Source organism: Cnephaeus nilssonii (assembly GCF_951640355.1).
Source record: "Cnephaeus nilssonii genome assembly, chromosome: 4".
NCBI classification, from domain to species: Eukaryota; Metazoa; Chordata; class Mammalia; order Chiroptera; family Vespertilionidae; genus Cnephaeus; species Cnephaeus nilssonii.
This window is the reverse complement of record NC_137075.1, coordinates 44,670,487-44,696,104: the sequence shown is the minus strand read 5'-3', so window position 1 is coordinate 44,696,104 and position 25,618 is coordinate 44,670,487. Positions and strand designations below refer to the sequence as shown.

Here is a 25,618-nt window from a genome sequence, read left to right as displayed (position 1 = left end):
AACACGAAAAAAACAATCTGGGGAGCCCAGCCAGCTTGGCTCCGTGGTTGAACTTTGACCTGTGGACCAGGAGATCAGGGCATATGCCTGGGTTGCGGCTTGATCCCCAGAGAAGGGTGTGACAAGGCAGCCAATCAATGATTCTCTCTAATCACTGATATTTTTCTCTGTCTCCCTTCCTCTGAAATCAATAAAAAAATATTTTTTAAAAAAAATCAGGGGATAAGGTGTCCCAAAAAAGTAACTTTTCATGTACTTATGCCTTTTTAAAGTCAATAATAATGAAAATTCCAGTTAAGATCTGAAGATTTTTTAAGTTCCAGCTACACTGCACAAAAATCATGAATTCATATCAAAGCAGACATAATTGCATTTTACCTTTACTGTTGAAAGCATTACAGATGTCCCATTTTCCCCCCCATTGACCTCTTCTAGTCCGCACTAGCCTCCTGTCCCCAGGACTTCACCACACTATTATCTGTGTCCATGCGTTATGCATATCTCTATATAATATATAAAAGCCTAAGCAACCATCGCAACCGAAACAACTGAACGAACGACTGAACAGGCTGCGTGGGGCGACCAGACAGGCAGGGGGTCTAGTGAGGGACGACCAAACGACTCAGCAGAGGGCTGCATGGGGCAACCAGGCCAGCGGGGGGGGCGCAATAAGGGGTGACCAGGCCATCAAGGGAGACATTTAAGAGTGACCAGGGAGGCAGGCAGGTGAGCAGTTAGGAGCCAGTGGTCCCGGATTGTGAGAGGGATGGTCCTGGATTGGAGAGGGTGCAGGCTGGGCTGAGGGGACACACACCCACCCTGCGCCGTGCACGAATTTTGTGCACCGGGCCTCTAGTAAGCATATAAATTATTTGACTAATCTCTTCCCACCCACCCACATACAACATGTGCCTTCCCTCTAACATTCAAAAGGCAGACATAAATTGTTAAGTTCACTCACACAAAATATTGTGATACCTATTAACTAAACCAAACATTTTGGAGACACTCAGTTCCCCATGCACACACCCTCCTCACATAATGGATGCATTCACAAAAACTAGATTGTAAATTGGTTATCAGCCAGGTATACAATTCATTAATAATTATTTGGCTTTAGAAAGAATGCTGAAATAATCTTACCTTCGATTCAAAGGAAACAAAGAGAACACCATCCACGTCTTCCAGATCAGGCTTCACATCTGGAAAGGTACTCCCAGGGCCCATAGGAATGCTCTTTGTAGACGTTAAAGATTTTCCCGTGTTTTTAGGTGGTCGCCCTGCCTTAGAGAGTTTCAATTTTCGTGGCCTTCCTCTTTTTCCACTGACATTTGTAGGGGCATTCTGATTAGTATTCACAGTCTTGGAAGCTGCGGAAATCTTAAGCATAGTTGTTTTCTTTCTGCCCAAGTCCTCTTTTGCTAAAAATGAGTCCCCAGCTGGACTCTTTGAACTGTCAAGTATTCTTTCTGTATTCATGCAGTCAGAAATATCAGGATATTTCCATTGAGGCTCTTTAAGTAAAGGATATTTTTGTACCACTCTGAGATCTGGTGAATATTTTCTAAGACCATTTTCTGATTCCTTGCCTAAGCAGAAGCCAGCCTCATTGGAATTTTCAATGTACGTAGGCAAATAGTCTAATTCTGTCAACATAGATTTATCCTTCCGAGATGTAGAAAGCATATTATCAGGGAGCTCAGAAATCTTCACTGTGCTTTTGGTGACAGCACAGGGCTCCAGACAAACTACTGGCATCTTTCCAGCGTCTAATTTGAACATATTAGCTTTAGCAACACCTGATGGGCTATTTGGTAGCCATTTAGAAGACGGATGGTCAACTTCTAGATTATCAACTTTATTGTGCCTCTTTAGCTGTTTCTCTAGTATAGGATCATCATCACTGTTTGAGTATACATCTGTTTCCTCATCTGTCTCTTCTTGTTTCACAGTGACCCCTTCTGGAAACTCACCAAGGTCATAGTCGTAATCATCTAGAGGTTCCTCTTTAATGACAACATTGAAGTTTCCATTTGGTTCTACTGGTGATGCTACATGGGTACTGTCTTCAAAATTGTTGGCAACATTTCTGGAGAGACAGGGAGGGGAGGGTTAAAAAGGGCATAAATAAGACCTCCATAAATAAGACTCAGGAGAGAAACAAAAGGTTTTTGAAAACCAAGTAACATCAGATTTCGTAAGAGAAACACTTTGTAGAACATAAGGATCTCAAAAGCACTTTATCAGCATCACACTTTTATATTTTCTGTCAATTTCTCACAAAAGTCTCTACTAATAAAAGAGAAAGATGCAAATTGACCGTACCTTTGCGACGCCCACCAGCCAATCAGGAGTGAGTATGCAAATCAACCCAACAAAGATGGCAGGTTGATTTGCATACACAGGCGCTGAGCGGCCGGGGGTGGGATGCTTACATCATTGCCATGGCAACGATGCAGGCATTCTGGACTGCCCCAGCCGCTCCGGGCCTCTGGGCAGCATGGAAAGGTGGAAAGACAGTTCCGGGCCGGAGTTAAAGTGGTGTCGGCAGCCAGGGGAAGGAAGGCCCATTCTTGCACGAATCTTCGTGCATTGGGCCTCTACTCCTATATAATAAAAGGGTAATATGCAAATTAACTGAACAGTGGAACGACCAGTCGCTATGACGTACACTGACCACCAGGGGGCAGCTGCTCAATGCAGGAGCTGCCCCCTGGTGGTCAGTGAACTCCCACAGGGGGAGCGCTGCTCAGCCACAAGCCGGGCTGGCAGCTGGCGAGTGCAGCAGAGGTGGCAGGAGCCTCTCCCACCTCCACGACAGTGCTAAGGAGCAGCAAGCCAAGCAATAAGAAGCAGCAAGCAGGCAGGCAGTAAAGAGCGAGGGATCCTAGATTATGAGAGGGATATCTGCCGAGGGCTCCCAAACTGCGAGAGGGTACAGACCGGGCTGAGGGATCCCCCGCCCCAATGCATGAATTTTGTGCACCGGGCCTCTAGCATATATAATAACGAGTAAAGTTTTTATTTGTTTTGTTTTATATATATATATTTTAATTGGTTCCAAAGAGAAGAGAGACAAACATCAATGATGAAAGAAAATTGCCGAAACCGGTTTGGCTCAGTGGATAGAGCGTCGGCCTGCGGACTGAAAGGTCCCAGGTTCGATTCCGGTCAAGGGCATGTACCTTGGTTGTGGGCACATCCCCATTAGGGGGTGTGTAGGAGGCAGCTGATCGATGTTTCTCATCGATGTTTCTAACTCTCTATCCCTCTCCTTTCCTCTCTGTAAAAAATCAATAAAATATATATTTTTTTAAAAATGATGAAAGAAAATCAATTGGCTTCCACCTGCACAGCCTCCACTGGGAATCAAGCCCCGAAAACCGGGCATAAAACCTGGGCACATGCCCCAACCAAGAATCAAACCGTGACCTCATGGTTCATGGGTAGATGCTCAACAACGAGCCATACCAGTCGGCATAAAGAGCAAAGTTTTAATAAACAACCCTCATCACTAAATCAAAATGTTATAACACTTATTTTCCTAACTAGAGGCCCAGTGCACAACATTTGTGCACTGGGGGGGGGGGGGGTGTCCCCCTCAGCCTGGCCTGCGCCCTTTAGCAGTCCAGGAGCCCTTGGGGGATGTCCAACTGATGGCTAAGCCATGAGTCAGACACCTTAGTGCTGCTATGGAGGCGGGAGAGGCTCCCGCCACCGCCGCTGCGCTCACCAGCCATCAACCCGGGTTGTGGCTGAGCAGCGCTCCCCCTGTGGGAGTGCACTGACCATCAGGGGGCAGCTCCAGCATTGAGCGTCTGCTCCCTGGTGGTCAGTGCGCGTCATACCAACCAGTCATTCCGCCATTCAGTCAATTTGCAAATTACCCTTTTATTACATAGGATAGTATTTTTCAGATACACTCAATTTTGAAAGTCAACTGGCACTGAACCAAAATCAAACCCAAGAGAGCTTCAGTGATTAACAATCCTATATAATAAAGGAATATGCAAATTGACCATCATTCTGCCACAAAGATGGCAGTGCCCACAGTGGAGGCGGGGGAGGGGGGGTGTTTCCATAACACAAGATGGCTGCACCCACAGTGGAGGCTGAGTTCCCGTAATGAGCCTTAACAAGCAATCAGCAAGGACCTCAGACTGCGCCCCACACCCTGGCCCCAGGCCAGGGGACCTCAGGTCACACCACCCACCTGGCAGAACTTGACAGGGGAACTTAGGCCACACCCCTGCCCGGCAGGGCTTGATGGGGGACCTGAGGCCGCACCCCAGCCCCAGCCCCAGCACCGGGCTAGGGGACTGGCGGGGCTTGAGAGGGGACCTAAAGGTGCGGCCCCCACCCCGTGCTGGGCTGGGGGACCTCAGGCTGCTCCCCCTACCTGGCGGAGCTTGATGGGGTACCTGAGGCCACGCTCCCCACCTGGCGGGGCTTGACAGGGGACCTCAAGGTGTGCCCCCCCGCCCCAGTGCTGGGCTGGGGGACCTCAGGCCGCACCCCCCACCCAGCAGGGCTTGACGGGAGACCTGAGGCTGCGCGCCCCCCTCCCAGTGCCGGGCCGGGACCTGAGGCTGCGCCCCCTGCCCAGCAGGGCTTGACAAGGGTGGGACTGGCTGGGTCTGGATCTAGCCCAACGGGGGGTAGGGGGGCCGACCGGGTCTGGGTCTCGCGCAATTTTGAGACACACGTGGGTGGGCAGGAACTTGACTCTGGGTCCCGTGGTGTGCCCAGACTCTGACAGGAGGAAGATTTCATATACATTTTATTAATTTTTTTTTCATCTCTGATACTTCTATTATAGAGAAAGGGCAAACAGCAATAGTAAAATGTTTCCTCTAATTAATCCCCTTTTAATGTGCAAGAATTTCGTGCACCAGTCACTAGTTGCCAATAAAAGCAAACAAACGTCAACTGCAATTAAGAATTGCGCTAAATATCAGGAAGGGCTTTACAAACAGCCTGCTTGATTTTTCCTTTTTAAAAATTAAGACAAAATTCGTAACATAAAATACAACACTCTTACCATTTAAAAATGTACATCCCAGCAGTACCTTTTTAGTATATTCACAATGTTATTGCTAAGTGGTTTTAAAGTTGAAAAACTCATTTTCAGTATAAAAAGTCTAACATGAATTCTTCCAAAATAAAAAGGTAGTTGAAGGCAAGTACATATGACCCATGTTGATTGAGTTTATATAAGTCTTCAAAAAACACAAACATTTTTTTAAGTTTCCCCTTTCCTCCCAATTAACCATTAAAAGCATATAAACTGTACCAATGTATCTTAAGGATGTGTTCGAATTATTCACTAACTCAATTAAAGTCACTGTCTTTGTAAAACTTTCATTTATCTCAAATATGCACAAGCAATCATTTACATTACTGTGTAGTTACTTGTTCCTTGTACAACTTAAGATCTTGACCTTACTTGAAAATCCTTCAATAGAAGACTTTTCTTTTTTTAATAATATATTTTATTGATTGTTTTTACAGAGAGGAAGGGAGAGGGTTACAGAGTAAGAAACATTGATCAGCCGCTGCCTGCACATCCCCTACTGGGGATGTGCCCGCAACCAAGGTACATGCCCTTGACCGGAATTGAACCTGGGACCCTTCAGTCCGCAGGCAGACGCTCTATCCACTGAGCCAAACCGGTTAGGGCAATAGAAGACTTTCACTTCAAGTTAAAATGTTTACGATCACAAAGATCATCACTTCTTCCATAACAATGAGAAAACACTAGACAAATTAAAAATCCAATTTTCTTTTAAAGCCATTGAAGACCTCTGGACACAAATAAGTCTAAATGAACTGAATTTCAGAGATGAACCAGCCTTCTCTAGGTGACAGATTGCTAATGCTTTCAACACTGAGTAGCATTTACACTGCTTGAAGCACAGGTGAAGAGAGAAAAAGGCAACTATAGGCAAAGGATCTTTGTTGGGACATAGAGAACCCAGTCTCTTTTCATGCCTGAGGATGAGCACACTAGAATCTGGAGGACCCCCAAAAAGAATACTAGTCCTATTCCCACCAATTTTCCTCCAGGGGACCTCTGACAAATAAGCAGAAGTGATGCAGCAAGGTTGGCCTGAAAATAGAGAATTTGTAGTCTCTTAGTGCTTAGATCCCAAGCCCAATCCCATCCTAAACATCTCAAATGTGAGGTGAGCTAAAATTTAATAAAGTGAATCACCTAAACCAGTGATGGCGAACCTATGACACGCGTTGAGGCGGCTGCATGCCGAGGATGAAACATTTGCTGCTCCTGAGGATGAAACATTTGCGAAATAATATTTTTTCCTCAAAGTGACACACTACCTGAGTTATGCTCAGTTTTTTGGCGAAGTCTGGCACACCAAACTCAAAAGGTTGCCCATCACTGACCTAAACAGAAAAATAGAGGGCGGGGGAAAAGAAAGTGTGTCAGAGACCTGTGGGACAACAACAAATTATCTGACAAGGAATAAAATGGAAGGAAGGAAAAAGAAGGACCATTTGAAAAGAAAATGAATCAACATATTCCAAAAGTTAAAGACATTAATCCACATATTCAATAAGTTTAGCAAACACCAATGGGAACAAATACAAAGAAAGCTATACGTAGGCACATAAAGGTAAGGCTGCTGAAAATTAAAGACCAAGAGAAAAACCTTATAAGCAACGGAGGAAAAAATGACATTACACTGGAGGATCAACAATGAGAACAACAGGGAAAAACCAAGATGGCGGCATAGGTAAACACCTAAACTGCTGCCTCGCACAACAATTTCAAAACTACAACTAAAAGACAAAACGTCTATCACCCAGAACCACGGGAAAGCTGGCTGAGTGGAAGTTCTACAACTAGAAGGAAAGAGAAAAGAGCATTGAGACGTGCACAAGCGCTGAAAAGCTGAGATACGGAGGTGCGCGAATCGGGCTGGCGGCGGGCGACTGGGTGTTTTTTTCAACCTGAAGAAAGACAAGCTCCAGATTACTCTGAACTCCAGTTTCTGCGGAGGCGCTGGGGACCCAAACTCCTAAGGGGAGAAGCTGGACTGTCTGCCATCGAGTCGGAAAGTGAGGGCAGCTTACTTGCAGAAGTGCGCGCAGCAATCATTGTTTACTGCGCTGGGGCGCGGGACAGGGGGACTTGGAAACACGGAGATAGCTGACTGGCAGCCAAACCCGTTTGCCACGCCCTAGCCTAGTGACTCCCTGAGACCCCGCCCCGCACAATCTACAAACCCACCCAAGCTCCACGCAGCGACTTTTGCATATAAATGGCCTGCCCTATTGCAGCTTAACCTAACAAACTGCAGCTCTAGTCAGACAGCTCCAAAACTTCCAACCCCAAGCAAAGAGGAGAAAACTGTAGTTCTTGCTGTAGCTCCTGCTGGGGGGCCTCAGACAGTAGCTGACCTGCACTCCAATGGAGATCCAGAAGCTAGTGTATCTAGTGGTCAGTGTGAGATGACACCAGATTTCAACTACTCACATCCATAAGTGACACATTCAAGAGGCAGACTCAGTGAGCACCAAAGCCCCACTGAAAAAAGTCCTGCCCCATAAGCGTGACTCCAGCACAGCAGTTCTTCCATTATAGACACAGCAGGTCCTCACAGCCAATTGGCCTGGAGGTCAATTCCTCACAGTGATACTAACAACAATCAAGACTTAACTACAACAAGGCTGTACACACAGTCCACAAAGGGGTGCACCAAGAGTGTCCACCTCAGGTAACTGGGAGGCCGACCCACTGGGCCATATAGGACACCTAGCACACAAAGCCACCCTACCAACTCAGGGAAGCAGCGAAAATGCGGAGACAAAGAAACAGATCACAAACAAAAGAAATGGAGGAAAACAAACGACTGGATATAGAGTTCAAAACCATGGTTATAAGGTTTTTCAAGAATTTCCTAGAAAAGGCCAATAAATTTTTTTTAATTTATTTCTGTTGGTTTTTTTTTAATATATTTTATTGATTTTTTACAGAGAGAAAGGGAGAAGGATAGAGAGCCAGAAACATCGATGAGAGAGAAACATCCATCAGCTGCCTCCTGCACACCCCCTACTGGGGATGTGCCCGCAACCAAGGTACATGCCCTTGACCGGAATCGAACCCGGGACCCTTGAGTCCGCAGGCCGACGCTCTATCCACTGAGCCAAACCGGCCAGGGCAAAAAAGGCCAATAAATTTAACGAGACCCTCAAGGATATGAAAAAGGACCAACTAGAAATTAAACATACACTGACTGAAATAAAAATATTATACAGAGACCCAACAGCAAACTACAGGATCACAAGAATCAAGTCAAAGATTTGAAATACAAATAAGCAAAAAGAAAAAAGAATCCAAAAATTTGAAGATAGTATGAAAAGCCTCTGGGACAACTTCAAGTGTACCAACATCAGAATTATGGGGGTGCCAGAAGAAGAGAGAGAGCAAGATACTGAAAACCTACTTGAAGAAATAATGACTGAAAACTTCCCCCACCTGGTGAAAAAAATAGACTTACAAGTCCAGGAAGTGCACAGAACCCCAAACAAAAGGAATCCAAAGAGGACCACACCAAGACACATCATAATTAAAATGCCAAGAGCAAAAGACAAAGAGAGAACATTAAAAGCAGCAAGAGGAGGAACCAAGATGGCGGCATAGTTAAACAACTAATCTGCTGCCTCACACAACAATTTCAAAAATACAACTAAAAGACAAAACGTCTACCACCCAGAACCACGGGAAAGCTGGCTGAGTGGAAGATTTACTACTAAGGAGAGAAAGGAGCACAAACGCTGAAAAGCTGAGGTACGGAGGCGCGCGAATCGGGCTGGCGGCGGGCGACTGGGTGCGCGGCTTTTCTTCAACCCAAAGGGAGACAAGCTCCCGATCACTCTGAAATCCAGTTTCTGGGGACACGCAGGGGACCCAGACACCTACAGGGAGAAGCTGGACTCTCGGCCATCGGGTCGGAAAGTGAGAGTGACTTTTTTGCAGAGGTGTGCCCAGCAATCATTGTTTTACTGCGCTGGAGCGCCGGGCACAGGGACTTGGAAACGTGGAAAGGCAGAGACTGCTGACACCAGCCATCACCATTGGCCATGCCCTAGCCTAGTGACACCCTGAGACCCCGCCCCGCCCTGAGACCCCGCCCCGCACATTCTACAAACCCGCCCAGGCTCCACACAGCAGCTTTTGCATATAAATGGCCTGTTCTGTGGCAGCTCAACCAAATTAACTGCAGCTCCAGTCAGACTGCTCCAAAACCACCCAAGCAAAGGAGGAGAAAACTAGTTCTTGCTGTAGCTCCTGCTGGGGGACACACAGTACACAAGGGTACACCAAGAGTGTCCACCTCAAGTAACTGGGAGGCTGACCCATTGAACCAATAGGACATCTAGTACAGAAAACTACCCTACCAATTCAGGGAAGCAGAGAAAATGAGGAGGCAAGGAAACAGATCACAAACCAAAGAAATGGAGGAGAACAAGCGACTGGACATAGAGTTCAAAACCACGGTTATAAGGTTTTTCAAGAATTTCATGGAAAAGGCCGATAAATTCAATGAGACCCTCGAGGATATGAAAAAGGACCAACTAGAAATTAAACATACACTGACTGAGATAAAAAATATTATACAGAGACCCAACAGCAGACTAGAGGATCGCAAGAATCAACTCAAAGATTTGGAATACAAAGAGGCCAAGGACACTCCTCCAGAGAAGCATGAAGAGAAAAGAATTCAGAAAGTTGAAGATAGTGTAAGAAGCCTCTGGGACAACTTCAAGCAAACCAACATCAGAATTATGGGGGTACCAGAAGAAGAGAGAGAGCAAGATGCTGAAAACCTATTTAAAGAAATAATGAATGAAAACTTCCCCCACCTGATGAAAGAAATAGACTTACAAGTCCAGGAAGCGCACAGAACCCCAAACAAAAGGAATCCAAAGAGGACCACACCAAGACACATCATAATTAAAATGCCAAGGGCAAAAGACAAAGAGAGAATCTTACAAGCAGCAAGAGAAAAACAGTTAGTTACCTACAAGGGAGCTCCCATACGATTATCAGCTAATTTCTCAACAGAAACCATGCAGGCCAGACGGGAGTGCCAAGAAATATTCAAAGTGATGAATAGCAGGAACCTACAACCAAGACTACTCTACCCAGCAAAGTTATCATTCAGAATTGAAGGGCAGATAAAGAGCTTCACAGATAAGAAAAAGCTAAAGGAGTTCATCATCACCAAACCAGTATTATATGAAATGCTGAAAGGTATTCTTTAAAAAGAGGAAAAAGAAGAAGATAAAAATTATGAACAACAAATACATATCTATCAACAAGTGAATCTAAAAGTCAAGTGAATTAAAAATCTGAGGAACAGAATAAACTGGTGAACTTAATAGAATCAGAGGCATAGAATGGGAGTGGATTGATAATTCTCAGGGGGAAAGGGGTGTCTGTGTGGGGAGTATGGGAAGAGACTGGACAAAAATCATACACCTATGGATAAGGACAGCGGGGGGGAGGTAAGTACAGAGGGGGGGTGGGAACTGGGTGGTGGGGAGATATGGGGGGAAAAAGGAGAAACAATTGTAATCTGAACAATAAAGATTCATTAAAAAAAAAAAAAAAGCAGCAAGAGAAAAACAGTTAATCACCTACAAGGGAGAACCCATATGACTGTCAGCTGATTTCTCAATAGAAACTCTGCAGGCCAGACGGGAGTGGCAAGAAATATTCAAAGTGATGAATAGCAAGAACCTACAACCAAGATTACTTTACCCAGAAAAGCTATCATTCAGAATTGAAGGGCAGATAAAGAGCTCCACAGATAAGAAAAAGCTAAAGGAGTTCATCACCCCCAAACCAGTATTATATGAAATGCTGCAAGGTATTTTTTAAGAAGAGGAAGAAGAAGAAAAAGGTAAAGATAAAAATTATGAACAACAAATACATATCTATCAACAAGTGAATCTAAAAATCAAGTGAATTAAAAATCTGAGAAACAGAATAAACTGGTGAATATAATAGAATCAGGGGCATAGAAAGGGAGTGGACTGATAATTCTCAGGGGGGAAGGGGTGTGGGTGGTGTGGGAAGAGACTGGACAAAAACCGTACACCTATGGATGAGGACCGTGCGGGGGAGGTAAGGGCAGAGGGTGCGGTGGGAACCGGGTGGAGGGGAGCTATGGGGGGGAAAAGGAGAAACAATTGTAATAATCTGAACAATAAAGATGTATTAAATTTAAAAAAATGAGAACAACAGACTGACTACTCATTGGAAATAATGAAGCCAGAAGACAGTAGGATGACACCCATCGTAAAGTACTGAAAGGGTCAACTTAATGTTCTGGATCTAGCAAAAGAAGCCTTTACACCTGAAGACATTTTTAGACAACTGAGAGAACTCAGACTGTACAAAAAATACTATCGCCTAAGATCAGAAACAAGACAAGGATGTTAGCTCTCACCACTTCTACTCAATTGTACAAGAGGTTCTACAAAGGTAATCAGGCAAGAAAAATAAATAAAAGACCTCCAGATTAAAAAGGAAGTAAAATTCTGCATTCGCAGCATCATGTGACTTTTTGTGTGGACAATTCTTAAAAATCCACTAAAAAACTATTGGTATAAATTAGTTGGGCAAGATTGAAGAATCCAAGATCAATTCACACACACAAAAATTGTATTTCTACACACTAGGAATAAATGTCAAAAGTAAAATCAAGAAAACAATTACATTTGCAATAGCATCAACAAGAATAAAATACTTAGGAATAAACTGAACCAAAGAAATATAAGACTGGTACACAAAAAAAACTACCCAGAACCAAGAGGTCACCAGTTCAATTCCCAGACAGGGCACATGCCCGGGTTATGGGCTCAATCCCCAGTAAGGGGCCTGCAGGAGGCAGCCGACCAATGATTCTCTCTCATCATTGATATTTCTATCTTTCTTTCCCTCTCTCTTCTTCTCTGAAATTAATAAAAAATATTTTCTAAAAAAATTACAAAACATTGCTGAAAGATATTAAAGATGACTTTAAAAAAGGACAAATATCCCATGTTTATATACTGGGAGACTTAATATTGGTAAGACAGCAATATTCCCTGAAAATGACCTGCAGTGTTTTTTGTTTGTTTTTTTAATGATCTGCAGTTTTAACACAATCTCCCACGTCAAGATCCACCTGGGATTTTTTTTGGAAAATGACAAATTGATCCTACAATTAATAAGAAAATGAAAGAGACCCAAAAGAGCCCCCCAAAATCTTGAAAAATAGAAAGTTCTCTGAGGACCCATAGTTCCCAATTTCAAAACTTACTACAAAGCTACAGTAATCAAAACAGTGTTATACAGGCTTAAGGCTAAATATCCAGATCAACTGAACAGAATTCAGAGTCTAGTAATAAGCACACACATTTATATAAATTGATTTTTCAATTGCCAAAAATGCCAAGACAATTCAACAAGGGTAAGAATGGGCTTATCGCCACCCAAAACTGTTTCCACATGAAAACTTGACAGAAATGTTCATGGCAACATTATTCTTAATAGCCAAGTAGTGAAAACTTTGATGTCTATCAACTGATGAATGGGTAAATAAAATGTGTTATCTACACAATATTGTTCAGCAATAAAAGGAATGAGACATGGATACATGCTACAACATAGATGAACTTTGAAAACATTACACTAAGTAAAAGAAACTAAGCACAAAAAACTACATGTAATTCCATTTTACAAAATGTCCAGAATAGGCAAATCTAAAGAAACAAAAAGAAGACTAGTGGTTACAGATGATTGAGGTGGGGTTAAGGAATGGCTGAGAAAAAATCGGGAGTGACTAGAGAGCACAGGGGTGTTTGTTTGTTTTGGGGGGGATGAAAATGTCCTAAAAATGACTGTGTTCATAGCTACACAATTCTGTAAATATACTAAAAACCACTGAAATATACACTTTAAAGCAGGGGTAGGGAACATCCAGCGGGGCATATGAGGCCTGCAAAATCAGTTGGTCTGGCCCTGCCAAGGCACTAGAAGTGAGTTAATTAAATATTTGACTAAGTATAGCAGGCTAATTTTTAAGTAGATAAGTTTGTATGGCCCGAGAATTATCCTATGTAATAAAAGGCTAATATGCAAATTGTACCCTTGACCAGGAGTTCGACTGGGAGTTGGACCAGGGTGCAGGGCTGGACTGGTGGGCCAACTGCCCATGGCCCCTCCCCCTGGCCTGCCCGGGCCGATGGGTCCCGATTGGGACAGGCCAGTTGGACACCACCCATGCACTATTTCATGCACCAGGCCTCTAGTGTTATATAAATATCCAAATGGCCCTTGGCAGAAAAAAGGTTCCCACCCCTGCTTTACAGGATGAATTTATTACAGTGAATTACATCTCAATTTTTTAAAAGTTAAAAAAATACTAAAGGAAGTTTTTCAGACTGATAGGAAATGAACCAATATCCAAGAACAAATGAAAAGACCCAGGAAAAAATAAATACATGAGTAAATATAAAAGACTGTTTTTCTTATACTTCTTTAAATGACTACTGACTGTTGAAAGCAAAATAATGTTTTGGGGGTTTATCCTATCTAATAAAAGAGTAATGTGCAAATTGACCGTCACTCCAACACACAAGATGGCTGTCCCCATGTGGACACAAGATGGCCACCATAAGATGGCCAGCAGGGGAGGGCAGTTGGGAGGAACTAGGCCTGCAAGGGAGGGCAGTTGGGGGCGATCAGGCCAGCAGGGGAGGGTAGTTGGGAGGGACCAGGCCTGCAAGGGAGGGCAGTTGGGGGCGATCAAGCCTGCAGGGGAGGGAAGTTAGGGGTGACCAGGCCGGCAGAGGAGGGAAGTTGGGGACGACTGGGCCTGCAGGGAAGGGCAGCTGCGGGGGACCCAGGCCTGCAGGGGAGAGCAGTTGTGGGGGACCAGGCCTGCAGGGGAGGGCAGCTGGGGGGGACGAGGCCTGCAGGGGAGGGCAGTTAGGGGTGACCAGGCCTGCAGGGGAGGGCAGTTAGGGGTGACCAGGCCTGCAGGGGAGGGCAGTTAGGGGCAATCAGGCTGGCAGGGGAGTGGTTAGGGCGTGATCAGGCTGGCAGGCAGAAGCAGTTAGGGGCAATCAGGAAGGCAGGCAGGCGAGCAGAGCAGTTGGGAGCCAGCAGTCCTGGATTGTGAGAGGGATGTCCGACTTCCCATTTAGGCCCGATCCTACCGGGATCCCAGATTGGAGAGGGTGCAGGCTGGGCTAAGGGACACACCCCTCGTGCATGAAGAAATTCGTGCACCAGGCCTCTAGTAACATATATAAGGACATGAACTATAAGGACATTAGCTGTTCATGAACTGTTATATATTAATTCAATTCTACTTGAGAAATTAAGGACACATACTACACAAGGCCACTCTACCAAGTCCAGGGGACATAGCAGATTTATCTAATACATAGAAACAAATACAGGGAAGCAGCCAAAATTAGAAGACAGAAACATGTCACAAATGAAAGAACAGGAAAAGTCTCCAGAAAAAAATGAAATGGAACCAAGAAAACTACCAGATACAGAGTTCAAAATAAAGGTTATAAGGATGCTCAAGGAACTTAGGAAAAATGTCAAGGAACTTGGGAAAAATGTCAAGGAACTCAGTGAGAAAATCAACAACATAAAAAAGGACCAGTCAAAATGAAGCATACAATAAAGCATACAATTGATCCTATTACAGAGGATCAATACAGTAGAGGACATCAAGAATCAAAGCAAGATTTTGGAATATGCCTGGGGGTGAGGAGATGGGTATGGGATGGAGGGCCTCAACAGGGGAAAAAAGGGAGACATTTGTAATACTTTCAAGAATAAAGATAATTTTTTTAAAGCATTTGGAATATAAGGAAGCAAAAAAAAACCACAAACAACAACAACAACAAAAAACACCACCACCACCACCCAATCAGAAGAGAAAAAAGAATACAAAAATATGAAGACAGTGTAAGGAGCCCCTGGGACAACTTCAAGTGTACCAACATTTGCATCAAGGCAGTGCTAGAAGGAGAAGAGAGGGAGCAAGAAACTGAAAACCTATGTGAAAAAAATGGACAGTAAATTTCCCTTACCTGGTGAAAGAAAGAGACATACAAATCCAAGAAGCACCGAATGCCAAACAAAAGGAACCCAAAGAGGCCCACACCAAGACATATCATAATTAGCCCTGACCGGTTTGGCTCAGTGGATAGAGCGTCGGCCTGCGGACTGAAAGGTCCCAGGTTCAATTCCAGTCGAGGGCATGTACCTTGGTTGCGGGAACATCCCCAGTTAGGGAGAGTGCAGGAGGCAGCTGATCGATGTTTCTCTCTCATCGATGTTTCTAACCCTCTATCCCTCTCCCTTCCTCTCTGTAAAAAAAAAAAAAAAAATCAATAAAATATATTAAAAAAAAAAAAAAGACATATCATAATTAAAATGCCAAAGGTTAAAAACAAAGAGAGAGCCCTAGCCGGTTTGGCTCAGTGGACAGAGTATCAGCCTGCAGACTGAAGGGTTCCGGGTTCGATTCCGGTCAAGGGCATATGCAGGGTTGCACACTTGATCCCCAGTAGGGGGCTTGCAGGAGGCAGCCAATCAATGATTTCCTCTCATCATTGATGTTTATATCTCCCTCTTTCTTCCTCTTTGAAATCAATAAAAATATATTTAAAAATGTATATATGACCAATAAAATGGCAATAAATGCATCTCTATCAACAATTGAATCTAAAAATCAAAATAACTGAGGAAGGAATCTAATGAATAAAAGAAACTGATGAATAAAATAGAACCAGGGGCATGGAAACGTGTAAGAGACTGAGGAATCTTAGGGAATGGGGAGAGGGGGGCTGAAAAGAGATTAATCTAAGAACTTATATGCATATATGCATTACCTATGGACACAGACAATAAGGTGGTGAAGGCCTCGGGTGGGGAAGAAACCAGGTGGAGGGGGTAAATGGGAAGGGACATCTGTAATACTCTCAACAATAAAGGTTTTAAAAAAACATTTAATTTGTGCAAATAGTTATTTATCTGTTTTTTTGCATAGCTTCATAGTATAAGTTACATAACATAAAACCACCCATTTTAAATAGCAATTCAATGATTTTAAATAAAATTATGGTTTTATAATAATCATGATCCAGTTTTCCTTGTTTTACTAGTAAATGGTTAAGCAAAACAAGCCTTTTTCCCCTTTCCCTGTTATCTTGTTTTTATGTATATTCATACATAAATGCCATTCTACATCAATTAATTTAGAATTCACATATAATTATACTTCTCATTATCTTCACATTTCAATACATTCACTTCCAAAATGTAGGGGAAAATCTCTATTCTTTTTATTTAGCCACATGACCTGCATTTTGTTTGTAGTAACTGAGAACCTCATGAAGCTACATCTTGGCCGCTACTGCAATAACTACTTTCACATCTTTCTGAGGAATTAAACTGACTAGAAACATTCTCAGAAAGGATCTCTCCTTATCTTTCAATGAAAACTTCATGAATAATGCATTAAATTCTGTCTTGGCAGGATGATTTTACAAATAATCCTAAAGTTTTATACTTCTAAGAAGTCTATATCCAAATAAACTAGATGAAAGATTATCTAAGCAAGAATATGGGCAAAACCTGTAAGCTGTACACATTAATTAATTTAGAGCACAGGATTGCTCTTTTGTTGGCTGTACGTAACCAATGCAACAAACAAATATGACATATACCGGCCACTCTGAAACACAATTTAAATGCTTAGAGTGCTAATACTCAGAAAACTACAGAATGTTGAAAAAAGAGATAGAGGAAGACATAAACAAATGGAAGAATATACCATGTTCATAGACTGGTAGAATCAACATCATTAAAATGTCTATACTGCCCTCACAGGTTTGGCTCAGTGGAGAGCGTCGGCCTGGGGATGTTTCTAACTCTCTATCCCTCTGCCTTCCTCTCTGTAAAAAAACAATAAAATATATTAAATAAATAAAATAAAATAAAATGTCCATACTACCCAAAGCAATCTATAGATTCAATGCAATCCCCATTAAAATACCAACGGCATATTTCACAGACCTAGAACAAACTCTCCAAAAATTCATATGGAACCAAAAAAGACCCCGAATAGCCACAGCAATCCTGAGAAAGAAGAACAAAGTTGGAGAAATCACAATACCAGATATCAAGCTATATTACAAAGCCACTATTCTCAAAACTGCCTGGTACTAGCACAAGAACAGACATATAGACCAATGGAACAGAACAGAGAACCCACAAATCGACCCAAGCCATTGTGCTCAATTAATATTTGACAAAGGAGGCAATATACACTGGAGTCAAGACAGTCTCTTAAATAAATGGTGTTGGGAAAATTGGACAGATACATGCAAAAAAATGAAATTAGACCACCAACTTACACCATACACAAAAATCAACTCAAAATGGATCAAGGACTTAAACGTAAAATGGGAAACCATAAAAATCTTAGAAGCATCCACAGGCAGCAAAATATCAGACATACGTTGTAGCAATATCTTTACCGATATAGCTTCTAAGACAATGAAAACTAAGGAAAAATAAACAAATGGGACTACATCAAAATGAAAAGCTTCTGCACAGCAAAAGAAACCATCAACAAAACAACAAGAGAGCCCACTGAATGGCAGAACCTATTTGTCAATGTTATATCCGATAAGGGTTTAATCTATAGGAACTCATGCATCTTAACAAAAGGAAGATAATCAATCCAATCAAAAAATGGGCAAACGACCTAAATAGACACTTTCTGAAAGAGGACATACAGAAGGCCAAGAGACATAGGAAACCTGCTCAAAGTCACTAATCATCCGAGAGATGCAAATCAAAACGACAATGAGGTACCATCTCACACCTGTCAGAATGGCTACCATCAACAAATCAACAAACAACAAGTGCTCACAAGGATGTAGAGAAAAAGGAACCCTCATGCACTGCTGGTGGGAATGCAGACTGGTGCAGCCTCTATGGAAAACAGTATGGCGTTTCCTAAAAAAATTAAAAATGGAACTCCCATTTGACCCAATAATCCACTTCTAGGAATATATCCCAAGAAATCAGAAACACCAATCAGAAAGGATATATACACCCCTACGTTCATAGCAGCACAATTTGTAATAGCTAAGATTTGGAAACAGCCTAAGTGCCCATCAGAAGATGAGTGAATTAAAAAACTGTGATACAAAATAAGCCAGTCGGAGAAAGATAAATATCACATGATCTCACTCATTTGTGGAATATGATGAATAACATAAAATGATGAACAAAAATAGAACCAGAGTCATAGAAGCATCAAACAGACTATCCAACCTATGAGGGAAGGCGGCGGGGCAGGGGGGTGGAGGGGGAGATGAGAGCATAAAAGATCAACCAAAGGACTTGTATGCAGGCATATGAGCATAACCAATGTCCACAGACAGTATGGGGGCAAGGGCATGTGCTGGGGGGTGGGGGTGGCTGGGGAGAGGTCAATGGGGGGGAAAGGAGACTTATGTAATACTTTAAACAATAAAGAATTAAAAAAATAATAAAAAATAAATAAAGATATGGAAACAGCCCAAGTGCCCATTACTAGATAAGTGGATAAAAAAGCTGTGGTAACCTTTCCCTCTCTCTCCCAATTTTTTGGGGGGGAGATAACCAAAATTTTTGGTGGCCTTGTTAAAAAAAAAAAAAGGCTATGGTACATTTACACAATGGAATACTATGCAGCTGTAAGAAGGAAGGAAACCTTACCTTTTGCAACAGCATGGATGAACTGGAGATTATTATGCTAAGCAAAATAAGCCAGTCAGTGAAAGAGAAATACTACATAATCTTACTTTTACTGGTATGTGGAATGTAATGAACAAACAAAATAGAACCAGAGGCATGGATACATAGAGCACACTGAGGGTAACGGGAGGACTGGTTGAAGAAGGGTGAAGTGCTTAAGCAAAGATCATATATGCATAGCCAATGGACACAGACAACAGTGTGATGATGGTCAGAGGGAGGGGTGGGGGCTGCATGGAGGTTGACAAGAGAAGGGAAATGGGAGACATCTGCAATAGCATCAACAACAAATAAGAGTCAAAAAAGAAAATAAGTACACAGGAGAATACGTGCTATCCTATGCTATCCTATATAATAAAAGACAAATATGCAAATAGACCGACCGGTGAAACCAAAACAACCGAACAACCGAACAACCAAACAACCAGTCGCTATGATGTGCGCTGACCACCAGGGGGTGTGAGCGGAACATGGCAGGCCTCGGCCGCGGTGGGATGATGGAGCAGGTGAGCAGGGGCACCAGACCAAGGCGGGGCACCGGTCGCTGTCACCAGGGCGAGCCTCTGGTGGTTACTGAAAGTTCTTTGCTCCTGCGTGCCATGGTCCTGCCTGGTACTCGCACCTGCTGCCAGTGCTGGAGCCACCGCTCACACCCACTGCCAACGCCGGCCCTGCTCGCACCCGCAGCCAGTGCCAGAGCCACCCCTCGCACTCACTACCGGCACGGCACCGTCAGCGGGTGCAAGGGGCGGCTACCGGCCCCAATCGCCCCTGAGGGCTTCTCCACCTCCCCCTGCTCCTGAGGGGCTATCGGGGCAGCAGTCACTGCTTGCACCCACTGACAGTGCTGGCCCCAATCGCTCCGTGCCCTCAGCGGGTGCAAGCGGGACCGGCGCTGTCAGCACATGGGAGGGGGGCTGCCAGCAGAAAGGGGACCGAGGGCTGTGGCAGGAGGGGCCTGGTGGGGGTGCGGAGGATGGGCCTAGACCCACCCGTGCCCACTGCAGCCTTGCGGCCCACAGTTCCTTTCAAGATGCACGAATTCGTGCAGTGAGCCTCTAGTTTCATATAAGAGACTTGAGTATCGGCCAATTTTGATCCTGGGTGGGGTTGGGGGTTCTTGGAGACAATCCCCCTCAGATATTAAGGGATAATTACACCGTGTCTACAATGTACCAAATTTTGTTGGGCCCGAGGATTACAAAAAAAACAGTTCCCATCCCACAACAAGGAATTTACAGACCAGTGCAAGAAAACAAACAACTAGACAATATAATATTATTTAATAGATACAATAAAGATATGTACATGTACTAAGGATGTATATTTAAAGAACCTGTAACATAATACCTTCCATGAAACTGGTGATAATTAAGTTAACAGAAAAAAAGAAATCCACTGGGAAAAGGAAATGTGGAATGAAAAAGAAAATAGAAGAGCTCTTGGAAATTGAAATCTGATAGCTGCAATAAAAACTTTAGTAAGTTAGAAGGTAAATCAATGAAACTTCAACATAAGTAGAGGAAAAAGATAACAGACAATAAAAGACTGATAAGATAATCAATCCAGGAGATGGAACATCCAATTATAAGGAGTTTAAAAAAAAAAAAAACGAAAAGAAAAAAATGAAAGTGAAAAACTTAGACAAATAATACTAAAAGTGTTCCTAGAACCACAGTACATTAATATGATTGAAAAAAAATAGCACAATGGTGAGAAGAACCACACCAAGGCCCGTCACTGTAAAATTTCATAATATAAGGGATGAACAAAAGATCTAAAGAGCCTTCAAATGACCAGGAATCAAAATGGCATCAAATTTTCAAGAGGTGCCCTAACTGCTTTGGCTCAGTGGATAGAGCATTGGCCTGCAGACTGAAGGGTCCTGGGTTCAGTTCCAGTCAAGAGTTGCGGGCTCAATCCCCTGTGGGGGCGAGCAGGAGGCAGCCAACTGATGATTCTCATCACTGATGTTTCTCTCTCTCTCTCTCTCTCTCTCTCTCCCCCTTTCCCTTCTTCTCTGAATAAAAATGTATTTTAAAAAATAATTCTCAACAGAAAACTGGAACTTGCAATGCATTTTCAGCACAGAACTAACCAAACAATTTATAAAATGCGAGGGCAAAATAAAGCTATTTTTCAACATTTAAGAAGAAAATTAGGGGTTCAGAGGGGAGAAGCAAGGGACTATTATTTTCATTAGAACTTACTTTACTTAAACATGCTAAAATTCTATGTCCCATATATCCTTTCTGTTAATTTTACTGAAAGATGTACTTGATCAAAAAGAGACACACAGACAGCCCAGCTGGTGTGGCTCAGTGATGGAGTGCCGACCCATGAATCAAGAAGTCGCTGGTTCAATTCCCCGTCAGGGCACATGCCCAAGTTGTAGGCTCAATCCCAGGTAGGGGGTGTGCAGAAGGCAGCCCATCAATGTTTCTCTCTCTACCCTCCTCCCTTCCTCTCTAAAATCAATAAAAGCTTTTTCTTAAAAAAGAAGACGGACAGCCCTAGCCGGTTTTGCTCAGTGGATAGAGCGTCGACCTACAGACCAAAGGGTCCCAGATTCGATTCTGGTCAAGGGCACATGCCCGGTTGTAGGCTCGATCCCCAGTAGGGGGTGTGCAGGAGGCGGCCCATCAGTGATTCTCTCTAATCATTGATGTTTCTATCTCTCTCTCCCACTCTCTTCCTATCTGAAATCAATAAAAATATATTTTAAAAATAATAAAAAATATATATACCCTGAGGTGAGGATAAAAAAAAAGATCAGAGATTGTCAGAGGTTTGAGGGAAAAATGAGAATTAACAGGCAGAGCACAGAGAATTTTTAGTGCAATGAAAATACTCTATGTATGTAAGGTGGATATATATCATTATATACATTTGTCCGAACTCATAGACTGTACAACACAAAGAGTAAACCCTAATGTAATCTATGGACTTTGGGTGATTATGATGTGTAAATGCAGGTTCATCAGTTTTAACAAATGTACCGCTCCGATGGGGGATCTTAATAATGGAGGAGGCTATGCAGGTGTTGGGGCATATGGTCTATAGAAAAACTCTATACCTTCCTCTCAATTTTGCAGATTTTGTTGTGAACCTAAAACTGCTCTAAAAAAAATAGCCCTTGATTGAAAAAAATAATAAATAGCCCTGGCTGGTGTGGCTCACTTGGTTGGAGCGTTCTCCTGTACACCAAAAGGTAGCCGGTTCAATTCCTAGTCCGGGCATACACTCCGGTTTTGGGTTCAATCCCCTACCAGAGGCAACCTATCCATTTTTCTCTCTCACATTGATGTCTCTCTCTCCATCTCTCTCCCTTCCTCTCAAATCAATTAAAAAATAAACTAAAAAAAACCTTTCCATTAAAAATCATAAATAGCCCTAGCTAGTTTGGCTCACTGGATAGAGCGTCGGCCTGGTGACTGAAGGGTCCCAGGTTCGATTCCGGTCAAGGGCATGTACCTTGGTTGCGGGCACATCCCCAGTAGGGGGTGTGCAGGAGGCAGCTGATCGATGCTTCTCTCTCATTGATGTTCCTAACTCTCTATCCCTCTCCCTTCCTCTCTGTAAAAAAATCAATAAAATATACATTTTTTTAAAAAATCATAAATAATGCAAGTTTAATGCTATTTTAACCTAAGGGTGTAATAATAACCTTCAGCTTGTTTTTCAGTCAGGCAATTTATGGGTTAGGACAGTGTTGGACAACCTTTTGAGCTTGGTGTGTCAAACTTCGCCAAAAAACTGAGCATAATTCGGGTAGTGTGTCACTTTGAGGAAAAAAACATTATTTCGCAAATGTTTCATCCTCGGCATGCGGCCGCTGAGGCGGCCGCGTGTCATCAGAAATGGCTACGCGTGTCAGTGCTGACACGCGTGTCATAGGTTCGACATCACTGGGTTAGGATATCCATAGACAGTAAATTCTTAAGTATTTAGTGTACTTTGAATCCCTTCTGTAACTCGTCCGGGTAAGTTTTCTGTCAGTCATGACATTTCTTGGGGGTCATTTCTTTTCCTTTCCTCAATTAATAGTGTGTCTACATATAACCAAGGAACAGTCCTATGCATGATTAACAAAATTTTAAGTCTAAATGAATGAAAGATCCCCATTCTGATAAATCATCTAATTTGCCTACAATTCTGAATTCTCAACACAACTGATATTATTACAGAGAAATGAACCATCACTTTACAGAATGTAAAAGCAGTTGTGGTGTATTTTTTAGTAGTTTACATTTATCAATGTCTATGAAAATCAGCAGTCCACACAAACAATATGTTCAATCCAAAACCTTTTATCGCTAGAAACAGAAAAACTGTCACCTACCTTTCAGAAACCTCTTGTTTAAACTGAGTAACTTCACCAAGTGATGAATCAATATCCATGAAACCAAGAAAGTCTTGATTTATATTAAGGAAAGGCTTCTCCAAACCCTTGCCTGATGTCTCATGACCCCTAGATAAAGGATCTGAATCAGTAAGCTGTATCTCTGACCCTTCACCTTCTGTGAGACGGGCCCGTTGACCAGGAGAACTGGGAACACTATTACCTTCTTGGTCAGAGCTGTTTTTTTGCTTTCCATCTCTCTGGGGCTTACTATTCAGCCCATCATCCCTGAAGCCTTTAGCAAATGGATTGTAATCTATTTTCAGCTGAGTAATCTGTATGTTCTGATAAGCTGTTACTGCAAAGAATTCAGTCTGTGGGAAGGTAAATGTGTGGACACCCGGGCCATTTAACTGTATCACTTCAGTAGCCTTTTCTGCAGGTACCAAATGAAGCCTTGGCAGGTATCGATGCATAGAGTGCAAGATAATATGCCCTTCTTGGTCCAGTGTATTGTTGGTAAGTTTCAGTTTATAGAAAGATACTGGTTGGTGCATCCAATAATGACCTGTGGAAGGAGATTCTGGATGAATAAAAACCCTCCCCAAAACATGAGGCTCTGCCTTCCCACTGGGTTCCCACCAGCGACCATTCCACTTATAACGATGATTATCCACAGGAGATATATCCATGACAAGGATATACTTCTTATTTGAGTCTAAACCTGTTATCCAATAACGACAGTAAGGAAACATGCGTCTTCCCTGCTTGGTCAGAATCATCTCTGTGCTTCGATGATAGAATTCATTCCACATACTATTGTTATCCAAGGTGACAGTGATTCCTCCCACAGTACAATCAGCTGGCAGGCAAATCTTCCCTGTAGATTTTCCTGGGGATGACACACTGGTAGCCAAAGCACAAGCATCCCTATTAGTAACCAAAATTCCTTGATCTGTTTTGCCATTTCCTGCCTGTTTTAGGATGACAAAGAAGGTAGGTGCTGCTCCTGCCATTGTCCCACCATCTTGACTAGCCAATATAATCTGCTGTTTCTCCTCCATGATTCCAGTGGGAAACTCGTGTAAGATAACTGTAGTCACCACATAGTCACAATGGCCTTCTCAGCCTAAAAAATAAGCAGAAAAACAAAAACCCTTTAATTAAGTGAATATTTTGTTAACATAAAGGACAAGGATAATTATCCCCGAAAGATATTCCTAAATCCTACTAAAATGTTGCTTCTATCTCTCTATCCCTTTCCCTTCCTCTATCTCTAAAAAAAATAATAAAGACATTTTTTTTAAGAAATAAGTAAAATGCTACCTTAACTTGATACACACATTTAAAGAAACCATGACAGCCCTGGCAGCCCTAGTCAGTGTGGCTCAGCTGGTTTGAGTGTCGTCCCGCCCAGGTTTCATGTTTGGTCCCTGGATCGCAGGGTCCCAGTTCAGGTGCAAGTGGAGACAACCGATCGGTGTTTCTCTCTCACACTGACATGTCTCTCTCCCTCTCCCTTCCTCTCTCTCTAAAATCAACAAAAACATTTTTTTTAAAAAAAGCAAAGAAAGAAACCACAAATTCCAGAAGGATCAAACATTTAAATCACCACCCATTCCTCAGCATAATTTTTTTTAATTCTTAAATCCCCAGAAAAGCTTGATAATAAGACACAAAATCTCTGATAAATTCAACATTATACATGTTTTATATCTGGCAAATATCATGCAAGTAAAATTGAAAAGACAAATGACTAACTGGGAAAGGATGTTTGCAAATTATATCCTAATAACTCATTTACCTAATATAAAAAGGGTTACTACAAGAACAAAAATCTAATAGAAAAATGGGCAAAGGAGAGAAAGAGCCAATGGCTATAAAAATGTACATAGTCTCAGCATAGGAGAAATGGTAATGGAAATCATATGGAGATACTGTTTTTGACCTTATTAAGCTGGCAAAAAAAGTTTGGTAGAGCTATTGGAAAGGGTGTCAGAAAGGGCAACATAAAAATATCGAAAGTACAAATGCATACATCCCATGGAACAACAGTTCTAGGACTTTATCCTAAATATACACTCATACACACACACACCTGTAATAAAAATGTATAGATTATTCCCTGCAATTCTACTTTTAACAGCAAAAAACTGAAGAAAAAGTCCATCAATGGAGACCAGTTAAATAAACGGTGGTATATCCAGAGTGAAATATTCTGCAGCTACAAAGGAAACTACATAAACTTCATGAACTCATACAAAATTACCTACAAGATATATATTAAAGGCAAAAGGACCAAAAGAGTTGTTATAGATTATGTAACTCTCCTTCATAAAGTAAACCAAAAAAAAGCCCTGGCCTGGTGGCTCAGTTGCTTAAAGCATCTTCCCCATACAGCAAAAGTTTGTGGGTTCAATTTC

At 42.5% G+C, this 25,618-nt stretch overlaps 1 protein-coding gene and 1 pseudogene across 24 annotated transcripts in view; one reads left to right on the top strand and one right to left on the bottom strand.

Moving 5' to 3' along the window:
• Positions 1–25,618, bottom strand: part of MGA (MAX dimerization protein MGA) — a 111,637-nt gene that overhangs the window by 52,450 nt on the left and 33,569 nt on the right. For all 23 annotated transcript variants that reach the window (XM_079768165.1, XM_079768161.1, XM_079768162.1 and 20 more), the window contains 2 exons: positions 23,196–24,324; positions 1,144–2,089 (listed from right to left, as the gene is read on the bottom strand). In XM_079768165.1, the coding sequence (XP_079624291.1) occupies positions 1,144–2,089; positions 23,196–24,259 (2,010 nt within the window). In that variant the 5' untranslated portion in view covers positions 24,260–24,324. Of the gene's footprint in view, positions 1–1,143; positions 2,090–23,195; positions 24,325–25,618 lie in introns of those variants that run through there.
• LOC307097903 (ribosomal RNA processing protein 36 homolog) overlaps positions 13,619–25,618 on the top strand; it is a 415,062-nt pseudogene continuing 403,062 nt past the window's right edge. Inside the window, exon 1 of the transcript XR_013815250.1 lies at positions 13,619–14,095. The product of XR_013815250.1 is annotated as a ribosomal RNA processing protein 36 homolog (transcript). The remainder of the gene's footprint in view (positions 14,096–25,618) is intronic.